This window comes from Oryza glaberrima, chromosome 4 (assembly GCF_000147395.1).
Source record: "Oryza glaberrima chromosome 4, OglaRS2, whole genome shotgun sequence".
NCBI lineage: Eukaryota > Viridiplantae > Streptophyta > Magnoliopsida > Poales > Poaceae > Oryza > Oryza glaberrima.
In genome coordinates, this window is record NC_068329.1 from 27221101 (window position 1) to 27236413 (window position 15313).

Consider the following 15313-nt stretch of genomic DNA (forward strand, 5'->3'; position numbering starts at 1 on the left):
CCATAGATCAATCAAAAAGTATATGTTCACATGTACTGTTTACAACAGTTGATCAAATTCAGTCGTACATGAGTCTAATGATCAAATTCAGTCGCACGTGACTCTGATAATTAGTTCGTATGTACAACAATTTCCTTTGTTAATATTCTATGCTATTTCGAGTGATACCACAAATTAGCGATCCAACGTTTCGATATACAGGCCAAGGGACGCTTTCTCCGCTCATTTCCACAAGACCAAGATAATGTTTCCGATTGAGTAAAATGCATGAGCGGTGCTTAAACTTGAGCAGAGGTGTTACGTAGGATCGTAAACTGAAAATTTGCACAATAAGGTTCATGATCTTGTTTTAATGAACCATGGTCGGTCCAAAACACGTTTAACCATATCTGACCGCATACGTAGCATTCCACGTAGGCAGCATTTTACATCTGGCCCCCTTCACATCTCGAGGGGGATGCAAAGTGATCAAAGGATTTGAGAGAATTTCGGTGACTACTGTAGCAACAAGAGGTAAGAACAGAATTACCGGCACGTCGAGATGCAGAAGGGGTTGGATGCAAAATGCTACCTACGTGAAGCGCCACATAGTCGGTCAACTCTAGTCAAACGCGCTTTGGACCAGCTATGGTTCATTAAAACAAGATCCTAAACCTCAATGTGTAATTTTCAAGTTTACGGACATAAGTAACACCTTCGCTCAAGTTTAAGGATCAGCCATGTAATTTACTCTTTCCGATTTTTCGCTACTCATTTGCATATGTGATAGAATATTTCCTAACACAATGAATCTGAACAGAGAAGATAGATACTCCCTTCATCTTAAAATGTAAGAACCTAGTACTGGATTAGACATTTTATAGCTTTACGAATCCGGATAGAGATATTTACCAGATTCATCGTGGTATGAAATATCTAATCCGGTATTAGGTTTCTAATTTTGGAACAAAGAGAGTAATAAACAAAACGTGAAGAGATGAAGCTATTCTGGCCATCTGGGTCAAGAGCCAAGAGATGAGTTTCACTATCGATCGGAGTCAGCGTAGCAGCGGGAAATACCACTGCTGGCAGTGCATTTCAGCATCTCTCCAAAAGACCAGGGACAGGGAAACAGCATTAGACGCAGGTTTATATATTACATGGCCAAAATTCTACGCGGCGAGGCAGATCAATCGCTTGTAGACACCACTTCCTCCTCCTCAACCTCATAATCTTCGTCATCGTCGTCGTCATCGTCGTCGTGGTGTCTCGCAGATTGACGCCTTTCAACATGCTGTTTGTCTGATTCGTCCTGCAAAACGTTACAAAACAAGATCGCTGCTTAGTCGCTTCAACGAACAAGCTACAAAAGATGGTTGGAAAGCATGATCAAATGTATGTGCAGCAGCAAGATTAAGTGGGTCAACTCGCAAACCCACTTATAGACTAATCAAATGGATTGACCCGCGGGTTACGCACTTATTTGATCTATAAGTGATTTGGCGGGTCAATCCACTTACACCCTTAGCTGGTAAGCATGACCTCTAGTAGATTTTCCTTTGCTTTTGGGAAAAAAAGGGAATTCATCATCTACCTGATGTTTTGACTGGTCCTGTTGAACATCTCCTCCAGCTGCCGAAGACCCAGGGGCATGCTGCAGAGTCACCAGATCAATCTCTTGGGTCTAGTTTGGAAAAGGAATTAAGTGAAACCATTTACTTACTCCCTCCGTTTCACAATGTAAGTCATTCTAGCATTTCCCACATTCATATTAATGTTAATGAATCTAGATAGATATAAATGCTAGAATGACTTACATTGTGAAACGGAGGAAGTAGTTTTTATGTATACCTCATGATCAACACCTAACAATGGCGCACCACGCACACTTTGCTCCAGGGATTTAAACTTCTCCTCCCAGGATTGATTTAAACCTTGCAGAGCATGATTGATCATCTGTTGGACCTCCTCCTGCGAGAACTTCTGCTGACCCCTTTTACCAGGGATGGACTTTGCTATCTCCGCGATTTTGGCCTTGTCGATGGTGCCAGTGAGTCCATAGTACCTCCCACGGTTCCGGCCCCCCACCTGCTGTATCCATGCAGCATCGGGATCTGCAGGTTTATCACCAGCCTCCTCCATTCGCTTCTTGAAACCCTCCTGGAAAATTCAGTGAATTGCAAACACGATTCAGCAGCCATTGGATACACTCATCTAACTAGTTTGCATGTTGCATGATGCTTTCTAAATAATGCATACACCTTTAGAACCTACCACAATCCGTTTCGCTTTCTCACTGACAAATTCTCCTGTGCCACCATTAAACTTATGGGTCTTGTTGAATATCTCAAGTTCTGACACTGGCTTCCCACCATTCTCTATGACCTATGCAATTCAATCAGAACCAGGGTAATGTGTTATAATTCTGAGTTTTTTTAGATGAAAATTAAAATGACTAAACCAATGGAATTTGTCTTTATGTCTTACCATAAGCTGCCGTTGCATGGCAAAGCTCCGAGAACCTGATGTGTGATGAGCACGACCTCCAACAAACCGATTCTTCCTATACTTCAGAGACATCTGCAAGACTTCTTCTTTGGCCCAATATTCACACAATCTCTCCCACCAATTCGGATGCATCCATGCAGGGGGGAAGGGTTTCCACAGTAAAGGGTCCTCGTCCTCATTTACCTTTTCTGTCTGATTGTCCTTTGGCTCTTCTGTAGCATCTTCCTCCTCTGACTCTGCATGACTATTGGAGCTACGAGAACCTGAAGCTTTTTTGGCTTTTTGTACTGCAGCCAATTCTGCTCTAACCCTTCGCTTCTCTTCGCACAGGAGGCCAGTAAACTGTTTTACTGCTCTGCGCTGAAATATCTTCAGGCACTCGGCCTCACGGCCAGGGGCCCACTTGTACCTTTGCTACAGCAAGTGAATATAAGATCAGAAGCCTGTCAAATATATATGACAGTGCACATGTATTAATTTCCTTACAAGAAATTCATTCAAAATAGCAGCCCTCGTCTCTGCAGGATAATGTTTCCAGCGGTAAACCAATTCCTCATTAGCTGGAACATCACCATGCTCACCAACCGGCAAATAGGTTGATCCAGGGTACTTCTGCTTCAAAAGAGCAGTGATGGTAGAGGACACCTTGGGACAAAGTGGGTTGACATCCCAGTTACTGTCAGAGAAAGTTTATTTGTCAAGTACATGGTAAAGAATGCATCAAGAAACACTACCGACAATTTATCAACGCACATATTGCCTTCAAATAAAATGCACATACTCGATATTATTTGGTGTCAAGACAGGCCTGTCATATTCCCTGCGTGGTTCAATCAGTCCTCTAGGACGGCGTCCCCTGCCCCTACCTGATGATTTACGACTATATTTTCTTAATACGGGATGATAGCTATATGCGTCCTGCTGAACAAGTGAATGCGTATCAGCTTATGCATTCAGACTCCCAGTCACACTAAATATATAGAATTCATGCATAAATTAAACCATCAGATCCTCAAACTTGATCCTACAATCTTGCTCTTGGGCAAGTTGCATCTAATGGAAGCTCTGAGCCTCATACCTGTTGCGCATGCGTAACCTGCTCTGGTGACTGTGGCTGCACCTGCTCACCACTTTTATCAAGCTGGTGTGTACCCCTGACCTCTGGAGGGCACAGTTGATTGTAGCGGTGCGGGGATTGCTCGGCTTGAGGCATCTCACGATTTGAAGATGCTGGTAAAACAGATGCATCAGCATTGCCTGACTCACTTGAGCATGCTTGAGGCATTTGGCACTGAGGTGATGGACTGGGACACAAATTGGCAATGAGTCGGTCAATGTCTGGAGGATCAGAATTATATTGGTTTGGAGAAGCAGCTGGCTGCTGGACTGGATCATCATTTATTGGTTGTTCTGGTTGTTTCGTCAAGCGCTTGCTACGCCTAAGATAGAGTCCTTCATTTGGAGAACTCGGAAAGCCCTTATTTTTCCTCTTATTCTCACCAGCATTCTTGCTGCTCCTTTTTCTCTTCGGGCATCCAATCGTCTTACCAGCTTGTGCTTTTTTCAGTTCACTAGCTTGATTGAGGGGCTCTGCTTTTTCCCGCTCCATAGTACTTGAGACATTTTTTGCCCGCTGTTCACGACTTGAAATGTCAACAAGAGGTTGCTGCCCTTGTGCGTGGTCCCCACGAACTGAATTACTCGGAGGGCAAGCTTGTGCCTGTGGTGTGCTTTCCTGAATAGGACGCTCTGGTTGTAGTTTTTCAATATATATAGATTCAACACCTGCCTGCAATCTAGCCTTCCTTGAACTAGACCTTGCAGTGGTTTTATCAAGTGTCTCATTGCATGATTCCCCCCTATGAATTGAATGGTTAACAGGCTCCTTTCGTGCCAATGTGTGTTGGACTGCTGCTGGGGAGTCGTTTCTGAAAGAACTGAATGTCTCCTCTCTTGGAACTGAACGAATGGAGCATTGTGCTGGTATCTGCTCTGAACGAATTGGATGGTGTCTTTCTATTTGTGACTGCTGCACCAAAATAAATAAATAAATCAAAAGATTAGATCCATACATAGTAGAGTAAGAAAAGAACATTGAAGGGGAGCTCGTGATCAAATAGATTTTGCAGAAATACAATGAGTACATCATTGTAACTGATTTTAGTACATTAAGACTTCGACTTGCATAGTCTCCGTTCAGCTATTGGCTATATCACTGACACTGATTTTGCTTGTTATTAAGATTGGAATGACCCACATCTAGACTGATTGTCTATGGTTGTTCGATTTACAACCATATCATCTGAGATGACCAAAATGTGACTGAAACTAAAAGAAGGCTGAGTTCAGCGTATATAACCAAGGTGCTTGCCTCTATTCCTAGTTGAAGGACAGGAAGAAAATAGAATTCTCAAGTCCAATGCCAAGAATTTTTATGTGGCTCAACAATACTTGGAAAGTGGAACCCCCATTGCTGGATCCATTGACAATCTCAGAACATATACAGCTTACGCACAATACCATTCAAAGACCCCCTGCAACTTGCATATTCTTGCTCAAGTCACTTGCAAGAACTTATATGATACCCACTGTCCCAAAATAAAGCTATTTCCAGAGTTTAAATTTGTCCCAAAATGTAGCTATTTCTACACCTACCCTCTTATCTCAACCAATCGCAACCATCTCTTATTTAATTCCTCCACCTATTTTCTCCTCTCAACCAATCACAGCATTCAGTTCCACCTACTTCCTTAATTCCTGTGAAAAAATAGATGCTTATATTTTGGGACATGTGGAGTATTATTGAGCCAATGCGGCATTCCAGTAGAGCAAGACCAGCGCTCTAAGCTTCTGGAGAAAATTGCAATATTGGGACTGCAAACATTGGGGCTTCACTGTTGACACTCCGAGTGGATGATAAATGGGCCCATCCGTGTCTATGAAATATGGATCCAGTGTCATTATAGCAAAGCTTATGTTTGCAGTGTCATAATTGCGAATCCCCCAAGCTTCTGACTGCTTAAATCACAGACAGATCAAAATGTACGCACCTCCGGCCGATGGCGCAGGGAAGACGCCGTGAGCGTGACGCCAGCTGGGGGCGGCGCCACGACGGAGACCGTGGGGGCGGCAGGGGAAGCGAAGTAGAGGCGGAGGCGCCCGCCGTCGACGACGAGCTCGGCGGCGCAGACCGGGCAGGCGAAGCGCACGAGCCCCGCCGGCACACTCAGCAGAGCGCAGCAGCCACCGCACGGCATGCGCGCGGGCGCGGGAACCTGCACGGGGACCGGCACGGGAGCGTGCACCACCGCGGCGGGAGGAGGCCCCCGTCCGGGGATGGGCAGAGCCCGCCGCGGGCGCGGCGGCGGCGGAGGCATGAGCTCGGGCGGGAGCGCCTGGTGGGTCCCGCAGTCCGGGCAGGCGAACTCGGTGAGGCCCGGCTCCACCTCCAGCGTCTCCCCGCACCCCGCGCACCGCACCTCCACGAACTCCGGCTGGCCCCCCGCCGCCTCCGCCATGGCTTCGGGGAGCAGCGGCTAGGGTTTCCTTCGGTGCGCCCTCGGGGAACAGAGTAGTAATTGGGAGTGAGGTGTGAGTGCGAGATACTACTACTGCCAACCCCTAGTACCCGTAGCAAAGCCGGAATCGGCCGTCGGGAAAAGAAACGGCTCCGTGTCATGTCGCGCCGTGTGGGTCGGAAATTTACTTTTTGCTTAGGGTGTGTTTAGTCACTTGAAAAAAGTTAAAAGTTTGGGAAAAGTTGGAAGTTTATGTGTGTAGAAAAATTTTAGATGTGATGTGATGTGATGGAAAGTTGAAAGTTTGGAATAGTTGGGAGTGAACTAAACACGGCCTTAGAGGGAAAATACCTTCGCGCCAACTTTTTCCCGCCCGGCATCTTCCATTTCATTTTATCGCTTTTGTTTACACGGAAAAAATGTTGTAGATGTTGGTGCTCATATAACGCATATATGCTCACCCCTATAAACATATACAGTCATACACTTACACCCTACGTCCAAAAAAAAAATTATAGGGATGTATCTGAACAAGCATATCGTTATAAGCATCTTCGAATAGTGAGCACATATCATTTGAGATTGTTAATCCCATTATATATTAGAGGTTGTTTGGTTTTGAGAATTTTCAACCCTTGAGAATGAGAAAATAGATAAATAAGGTTGTATTACCCCAACCCTTCCAATTTTCCAAGAGATTTGAGTCAATAGAAAATTTCATATGTTTTCTTCTCTATCCAACTCGTATGAAAGAAAAAAAAAATCTTTGATTTTCCTATGTTTCATTTCCACAAAACGAATGGCACTTATGAAAATTAATTCTTAGGAATTCAAATCTTTTTTTCCTTCAAACTAAGCAAAGTCCTAAATAATTGGCATGTAACAGCAGCAGGTAAAAAAATAGTGAACATAATCGTACTTCAGTCTTGTGTTGGGAAAGAAAAAAGAGAAAAATGAATTGCATAAACAAAAACGATATAAGGGCACTCCCAACCTATAGTGTCCATAAGCAGTGTTTGTGGTGCCATGTCAATAAGACATCACAATAGAAACTACACTCTACAACCCATGGTTTCTTAAAGTGGGTCATTAATAAATACATCATCTCTCTTCTCTACCAATAATATTTATTCTTCATCTATTATGAAGACACTATTATCTCCCAATGTAAAACTTGATAGTGTCTAGTGCATAGGTTCTCGTGTTGAAGCCGTGTCTTGCATGAGACCCAGTTTCTTCCTCTCTTCACTCTCTCTCTTAATTAATATAGTGCCACATAAACTAAAAGTCCTACATGGCAATGTAGTTAATGCCATAGATACCATACTAGGTGGAGGGTTGGGACTGCCCTAATGGATGCAATATCCTCAAATTACTTTCCATGTATAATAATTTGAAGATATCTTATAATTTGATCTTAAGATATTGTTAAATTGCCATTGCATATATGTATAGTCTGTTTGGTAGAGCTCCAACTCTTAAATTTAGTTTTAGGAGTTGGGTCTAGAGTGGAATTGAGCCTAAACCCAGCTCCACATCTCTAGTTTATTTTATGAGAACGCTCCACCCAACTACACTTATATTTTAGATGGAGTTGAAATTGTTTGGCTAAGCTCCAACTCTAGAAGAGGTGGAGCTGAAACTATGCCAAACAAGCCCTATAAACGTGAACATAACTTATCCACGCAAAAGAGGAATACTCAATACAAACACCAATTCAATGAAATATACTCTGTAAATGATACTGCAAACTATGTACAAATTTTAAAAGAGTTTAGTATTTAAAAGACTATCACATATTCATATATAAACGTTAACAACATGGCTTATAAATAAATTGTAAAACCTAAAATTAAATTTTAAATTTTGATTCATAAGCATAATAAGGAAAGAAAAGATGAATATTTGTAAACAAGAATAATGTATAGTACTCACGCATTAGGCCAGTGAGACAGCGGCGACAGCCAACAGTTGTCGGGACTGTCACTCCACCCGTCACGCTCATCCGATCGTACAGTCCCTTTTCCCGAGAGCGGAAGAGGGAAAACGGAAAAGAAAAAAACGCGCGAAGAGAAAAAAGGGGGAAAAAAAACCAAAACCCTAGCGATCGCTTCCCCCGATCCATGGCGCCGCCGCCGGGGATCCTCGAGGTGCGGTGCGCCGGGTGCGGCGAGACCCTGGAGGTGGAGCACGGCCTGACGGAGTTCGCCTGCCCCGACTGCGGCATGGCCCAGGCGCTCCCGCCGGAGCTCATGCCGCCGCGCCCCCGCCGCGCGCTCCCGCTCCCCGGGCGCGCGAGCGTCGTCCCCTCCGCCGTGCCCGCCCCCGCCACCGCCACCGCCGCCGCCCCTCCCACGCGCGTCTCGTGCGGGGGATGCGCGGCCGTCCTCAGCGTGCCGCACGGCCCGGGGCGGTTTTCGTGCCCGCTCTGCGGCGCCGAGATCGCGCCTCCCCCTCCCCTCGCGGCCGTCGTCTCAGTCGTTGCCCCGCCGGCAGCGATCCCGATTACCTCCAATCGGCCGGCGATGACCTCCGAGGTACTATCCAGAATCATTTCCTCCCAGGATTTCCCTCGCAATGCATCGTTGATTATTGGTTTCATTAAGTGTTTATTTATACTAGCTCAAATGTGAGCAATGTGGTGATGGTATCTGTTGGCCTTTTGCTACAAACTTGTGACATGTGAGGTGAAACTACTTTCTATAGGTTGCTAGTAGCATAACCATGCTTGTATTGTACATTGAGGACTATGTCCTGTGTACTAAGCAGTGAGATTAAATTTGATTAGGAATTCTGAATAAGCATGCGTGACTTTACTATCAGATCACTTGGTTTTAGCAAGGAGTTGCTATTGTAGCATTCCTGTTTTAATCTCAACAACCCGCATTTTCTCATGTTTGGCTAAAAACGCTAGGGATCAGCATGGCCAATATATGGGTACCCCTTGACCAGTTATAGTTCAACTAAATATATTGCATGTATTAGAAAGCTGTATTTTAGTTGACCTAAAGTAGCTCAATGAGTACCCCCATGGATGATCCATGCTCATCCCTAAAGAATAACAAGTTTAAAAGTTACCAGCATAAATGGCCATTTCTCATTTCGTTCGAACTGAATGTGTGCATTTAAAGAAAGAGTTTACCTATGCGCAATCATGATTGGTGCAATTAACCAGCATTGTTTTTTCAAGTATCCACGAATTGGAAAAAAGTGATGTATTTGATTCAGTCAACTTTGGAGAAAAGTTTAAACACTTCAACATTTGAATAACAACATCCCTTTGCCCCTTTGACCTTTCTATTACTTCCAAAGCACCTGTGGTACCACTAGTTTAATGATCAACCATCTATAAATAAATAAGTAAAGATTGCAGCCACTATATTCTCTAACTGTCTTGAGCTAGAAATTAGCATGTTTGTTGGATCTGCACAGTTGATTGTGGTGCATCGAAATTATAACTATGGAAATTGATCAAATATATATTAGAGCTGTTACAAGTCATGTAAGAAATACAATTATATTGGAAGTTTGGAACAAACATGTGGTATCATTGATCAAAGTTGACAGAATTGGCTGCACTTCCCATGGTGACACTTTATTTAGACCAATAGTAGTATTTCATCACAGTGTTTCATGGTGTTTTTCTTCTTTCAGGTGCTGAATGGAAATTCAAATCAGCCAACTCTTGCTGGACAGGTTCAGAAGTCCATTATTCCAGAGCAACACTACAAGCATTCTTTTAGAGAGGAGTCATTCAGTTCATTCAGAGTTGACTCTAGGACACAAATTCCTGATGTAGGGAGGTTACAAAACGAGTGTGTTAATCCTTCAGCTGATCGAGAGGAGTCACGCACAGAACCACCTAACGGGACTATGACCAAGCCTGGCAAGAAGAAAACTACATCTGCTGCTGGTCCAAAATCTCATCCAGCTGGAAAGTTGCAGGAAGAGCATATTAGTAAGGCCATCCATGCATCAAGGGCTCAGGGAATGCCTTCAAACTCTGTAGGAGGAGGATTTCACAATGGCATGATTGCAGTGCACAACAAGCAGAAAACTGGGCATATAGCTGCCCCTAGTGCTATCGAGCATGAGCAGATAAACACTCTCCATCAAGTTTGTGACAAGCAGCAGCCTGGCGAAAATTCCAGTGATTTGGTTCATGTGGAGCAGGTACAGGTGGCATGCAAAGCAGTACAAAACAATAAAAAAGGTACCAAGTATACAAAAGGAAATCAAAAGAGGCAAGGTAAGAGTCCGTTGAATTATTCAACTGAGTTGCCTCATCTTAGGCGTAGTCAGCGCTTAACAAAGGGTTCGCCAGACCCTATTGATATTGAGCCTATCCATAGGATAGATGCTTCCCCAAACCAAAATCAATCAGAAACTCCACCAATTGAGAGGGCGATAGATGATACTTACCATATTTCACCAAACCAGCACCGGTATCCTCAATCAGTCTCTAATAAGTTGGACAATGCTGATGCAACTACTCCTGCTTTGAATCATAGTATGCAACAAAAGGAGAGAATTCCCCAGTGCTACAGCCAGATGTACTCTCCAGAAAGTAGGTGGGTACTTCCAAATCGTAGTTCTAATTCATGTCATGAGCATGAGATGCCTAATGAAAGCTTTGATGGGATTGTCCAACTCGATAGTAGTGATGATGAAGTGCATTCAATTCCATTAGAGAACCAAAATCAGGATATGGATGGCCAACTAGAACAACAAGCTTGTGCTGGCAAGAACCTTTCAGAGCATGGCAGGCAAAAGAATGGCTTCATTGGTTCTTCAGGTGATGCCAAACATCATGGGGGCTTGTCCTCTGGAATGGGAACACGCCACCAGATGAATTTGGCTGCTTCATGCAGCCGCCTTGCTGTTTTATTGCCAGTTGCGGATGCTACTCCATTGCCCACCATCAGCTCACCTTCTTCATTTGAAAGTCTGTCTGTCCCACTCTCCGGCATGCTCAATTGTTTCTGTTGAGTCCTTTCTAACATGTTCTTCCGCACCTGTGCAGAGCTACCAGTTAACTGTAGCAGTCCAACAACACCGCACCAGCACCACCAACCATCCCCCATCTATTCTCAGGTTCCTCCCTTTATCTATTCTTGCTGAACCTTTTTATTTTTCTTTGGGTGATGCTGAACTTTATTTTCAGTTTGAGGTCTGAACGCCAGTGTGCTTGAAAAGTGGAAAGAGCAGACAACCTAGTTTCTTATAGAAGTTTTGGCATGGTTTGATGAAATAGGGTTTGCGTTTTAGCATTTGAAATTGATGCATCTTAATAAATGTACATGCAGGTTTACAAACTTGTGATGCTGACTTGAAAACTTGCTTGCTGGTTTAAAATTGTTGATAGATATTACGTGTTCAGTTCCACTATTATTCCATGATATATCTCAAATGTTGTAGTGCTATGATTATAATTGAATTGCAAGCAGAAAGCTTTCTATTGTATTCAAATGGAATTCTTTTGCAATGACCTAAGGATGTAACATTTGCACGTTTCATGTGCATCCTTATTTTCCCTGTCAAATTCACTTTATACCTTATTTACCCATGATGAGCACTGACATATCCTGGATCCACACGTCATTGAGGGAATAAGGGGCAAATGAGAGATTGGGCCAACTTTCAGGGGCAAATAAGGATTTTATCCCATGATTTGTGTATTGTCTGACACCGAGCAATTTCAGGATGCCCGGAATGGTGATATGCTGTCAGCATCTGTTAGTAAATCATCAAAAAAGCGCAGGGGCCGTGCCCCTGCGGTACTAATGGAACCACGCAAAGAAGCTGACAGGCCTGTGCTGACACCTTGTGGTGCAGAGTAAGTGTTGGTGATGTGTATAGATTTATGGAAGGTTAAATAACTTGCACATTCTAATCTTCATGTGTATGAAAAATTTATTTATGCAACTAGAAACTGGACTGTGCATCCATCCTGTTTGAAGGTGACAACCACCCTATCCCTTCTTATCAAGCAGAACTATCCTGGAACCTATGTTTCAGTGGGTACCAATGGCCAACCCTGTGAGCTTGCGGTTTTCCATTGGCACCAATGTCCTTCAGATATAAGAGATACTGTATTGGATGAATTCCTTGTGAGTAACTTACGGGGGCATGTTTCATACTATTTTCATTGAGATTTAAAAGTATGTGTGCTTATTATTTAAAATAATGCAGAAACGCTACAAGTGGTCCCCTGGCCAGGAAGAGGAGTGTCGAAAGATCTTTGACCGTAAAGCAGTTAGACAATTAGTTAACCTCTTTTGCTACGAGAAGCAAAGGGTCAGAGATTTGCTGGCAAAAAAAGCCAAAAGATCTTCGACGGTTGTTAGGGCCAGTAGGTCATTAGAAGAGGGCGATGGTAGGGAAGATTCAGAGGAGCAGCATGGAGATGAGTCTGTTCTGGTGCTTGAGCTTGATGATCCGCTTAACTGGAAACCATTCGTCCCTGAATGGATGCAACCAAAATGGTGGGAGAAGTTGTGTGACCATTGGGCGAAAGATGAAGTTATGAAGGTCTCTTACCAAAAAAGGAAGAACCGGAATGCAGGAAACCCCCCCTGTAATGCTTCAGGCTCACAGAGCATAGCAATGCATCAGCAGTTTACGGTAAGAACTAGGAATGCAAATCCTACTTGTTGACATCTTTCTGCATTAGTTAACGAGCCAGGTGTGATTTTGTAGAGCATTGACAATGGCAGAAAGCTGGTATCTGATATTGATCCATCCACCAAGATTAACAGTGATAAAGGAGGGATTATTGACAAGAAGATATTGCGAACTGAGGTACCTACTCCTGTTACATGTACAATATTTGAAAATTTTGAATCTGTGAATAGTATCACTTTGCACATGTCAACTTGTACTATACTCTTTTTTTCCAGGATACCACGTATGAACATACTGCAGAGGCCAGAGAGCCTGTACAGGAACATATGGGAGGCTGCAAGCGTGGGAGATACTATTGCGACACTGGTGTTAGGAAGAAGGTCCAGACTGATTCTTTGCCAAAGTCCTCCCCTGGTTGTTCCAGCAATCACGGACAAGGACAACCTCCGATGTTCACACATGAACAGGTGCAACAGATGATTAATCAAGCTCTACAAGGGTTAAATGAGACATGGGAGAAGAAGTTTTTGTCTTTGGAGCAAAACATGCGGAGCATGTCAAAATCACGCATTATTCTGGATGTAAGTAAAAGGCAGTTATATAACTCATTTAATTAGCATTCATATTATTTTTATTTATGTAATCCATTTGCAGGGTCCGAAAAAGGGGTCATTGGCGGCTGTTGCAGGGGATAAGCGATGCCAGCTGTCATGCCAGGTAATAATGAAATTTGTATTCTGCCTGTACATGTACCTTTAAAGCAGAGTTCAGTATTTGCCTAGAGAGATGCTATGGTGAAAGCCTGTTTCTGTTTGTCTTAGTGGGCTTAAAAGTAAGTCCATTGAAAAAGGAGTGGCACTAAATTTAAGCTACCATGGTCTCTTGTTGATAACCAGATGCTAATTTATAAGTTTGTGCGAACAATTTAAACAAAACGAAATGATAGGCAATGTATAAATAATAAAAAAAACGGTTCTAAAAATGATTAACTGCTTACAATGACTGCACGAGACTACGAGTTAGACTACCCAGCTGGTCTGGCTTATACTGAAACTCGACACTGACCAAAATCAATTCAACCAGATGTATTTTTCTTGATCTCCCTTGCATGCTAACCTATTAAACTTATCCATGGAAAATTCTTTTGACTGGGTGGTTTAGTGTGATAAACTCTAGTGCGTTGATATGGATTGTTTTGCTTTATGATCATGTACAAATCATGGCAGAGCCTCTTGTATCTAGTAATTATTATGGGCCAAAGCATAAGCTAGATGAAAACATTGGTGATTCGGTGGTGTGTGAAACCTTCGATGGACCGGAGGTGGTTGGTCCTTGCTAGGGGAATAGATACTTGGGTTGACACCAAGAGAGATCCAATATTGCAAAAAAAAAAAAAAAAAAAATTCTAACATAGCTGCTCTATTGCGTCCATAGATGTTAGTGGACATATAAATATGCCTGCTAGTATGTTAAGCATGCTCCATTTGGAGGTAGTAACTGGTAAGGTCTCAGCTTTTGTATTCAAATTTGGAACCTAACTTGCATAATTTCTTGAAGCATCAATCGACGATATATGCCAGTCGCTGAATTCGCCAATGTAGCTATCCGGCCTTTCTTAGCTGGAGCACAAAACCTAACCCCAGTTCACTCCTGACGCTTTGCAGGACACATTAGATTCCGTGGACGGTGAAAAGGATCCAGCGGGGGAAGGCGAGGACGACCCCGAGAACCAGGATTATGATGACGATGAGCATTGGAGCTGAGCCAAAACGTGAGCTTGTGGTGGCACCAGATTTTCGTCTCCTCGGAGCACTTCCCGGTTGCCAGCGTGTAAATCATGTACAGATTTCCAGCATCTGAAAGCGGTTGTCTCGATCGCTTGCTGGTCGCTTCCCCATACGGCTTCGGAGTTCAGACTTTTTCTCACCGTCGTGCGTCGCCGTGGGAGGCAGGCGCGTGGTACGAAAGAAAGATACCCCCCGTTGCGCTGCGCATCCTCGCTTTCCTGCCGGCCACGCTGCGTCACGCGGAAGCTGTCGCGCGCGGCGCGGGGCAACGCGACGCGCGACTCGCACGCCACCGGCGCGCGCGTGCCCACGCGTTGGCACCCCCCGTGAGCAACGTGACGCTACCACCGCCTGCCTGTCTGCTTCGCCCGCCGCGGCTTCCTCCCCTCTGCACGCGGTGCGGTGCCGTTGCCTGTTTTTTTTTAGTACTCCAACTCTAGCTTTTCGGCGTGAATTATAGTAGTAGTAGTATTTTGAATAGGGGTACGTATATATTCTTCTGCGTATATTCTTGTGCGTAGGTAGGAAACGGAGTGCTGAGCACCAGCTGTACGCTGAGCTCGTCAACCAATTGTCAATCTTTACGAATGGAGTATTTTGCCTAATATACCCACTAAACTAGAGTTGACCCGGTGCGGCCAAACTGCTAGTCTTTGGCAATACGGTTATTTCGTGAGACGCGGCTTTGCCAAGTGTTAGATCGTATTTTCCCGACAAATCATTTCTTTGAACGGTAATTTACGTGACGGACTGACGGTGGTGTTTTATTACAGCACGGGCTGATCAGTTGGTCCAACTGAAACCTCATACCCCCATCACAACAGCTTTGCCAAATTCCGTAATGCATACGTATGACCCGTCGGTGTGTGCGATGCAACTGTAGGGCCAGAAAAGAAA

At 44.0% G+C, this 15313-nt stretch overlaps 2 protein-coding genes across 7 annotated transcripts; one reads left to right on the plus strand and one right to left on the minus strand.

The window, feature by feature from the left end:
- Window positions 1-1015: 1015 nt before the first annotated feature.
- On the minus strand, window positions 1016-6088 carry LOC127771397 (uncharacterized). Of its 6 annotated transcripts, none has more exons than XM_052297302.1 (9): window positions 5538-6087; window positions 3566-4513; window positions 3269-3408; window positions 2974-3163; window positions 2467-2901; window positions 2254-2364; window positions 1831-2139; window positions 1574-1663; window positions 1016-1291 (listed from the first exon to the last, which is right to left on the minus strand). In XM_052297302.1, the coding sequence occupies exons 1-9, from the start codon at window positions 6003-6005 to the stop codon at window positions 1169-1171; spliced, it is 2814 nt and encodes a 937-aa protein (XP_052153262.1). In that variant the 5' UTR covers window positions 6006-6087; the 3' UTR covers window positions 1016-1168. The 6 variants fall into 6 exon arrangements, 5 of the variants coding, with proteins under 5 accessions (XP_052153262.1, XP_052153263.1, XP_052153260.1 ...); XM_052297303.1 differs by having other exon boundaries at window positions 3269-3405; window positions 3566-4516; XM_052297300.1 differs by having other exon boundaries at window positions 3566-4516.
- Window positions 6089-8059: 1971 nt separating this feature from the next.
- Window positions 8060-15244, plus strand: LOC127771284 (uncharacterized). Its single transcript, XM_052297162.1, has 10 exons — window positions 8060-8542; window positions 9660-10950; window positions 11029-11099; window positions 11708-11841; window positions 11935-12115; window positions 12198-12629; window positions 12705-12806; window positions 12905-13210; window positions 13284-13346; window positions 14294-15244. The coding sequence occupies exons 1-10, from the start codon at window positions 8129-8131 to the stop codon at window positions 14390-14392; spliced, it is 3093 nt and encodes a 1030-aa protein (XP_052153122.1). The 5' UTR covers window positions 8060-8128; the 3' UTR covers window positions 14393-15244.
- The last annotated feature ends 69 nt before the right edge of the window (window positions 15245-15313 follow it).

Excerpts from the sequence above, each read along its gene's own strand:
- LOC127771397 (XM_052297300.1), bottom strand. The coding sequence starts at position 6,005 with ATGGCGGAGGCGGCGGGGGGCCAGCCGGAGTTCGTGGAGGTGCGGTGC. Across the intron at positions 3,409-3,565 it reads AGGTTACGCATGCGCAACAG|CAGGACGCATATAGCTATCA; the intron begins GTATGAGGCTCA and ends TCACTTGTTCAG. Across the intron at positions 2,140-2,253 it reads AGAAAGCGAAACGGATTGTG|GAGGGTTTCAAGAAGCGAAT; the intron begins GTAGGTTCTAAA and ends TGAATTTTCCAG.
- LOC127771284 (XM_052297162.1), top strand. The coding sequence starts at position 8,129 with ATGGCGCCGCCGCCGGGGATCCTCGAGGTGCGGTGCGCCGGGTGCGGC. Across the intron at positions 10,951-11,028 it reads CTCACCTTCTTCATTTGAAA|AGCTACCAGTTAACTGTAGC; the intron begins GTCTGTCTGTCC and ends GCACCTGTGCAG. Across the intron at positions 13,347-14,293 it reads GATGCCAGCTGTCATGCCAG|GACACATTAGATTCCGTGGA; the intron begins GTAATAATGAAA and ends GACGCTTTGCAG.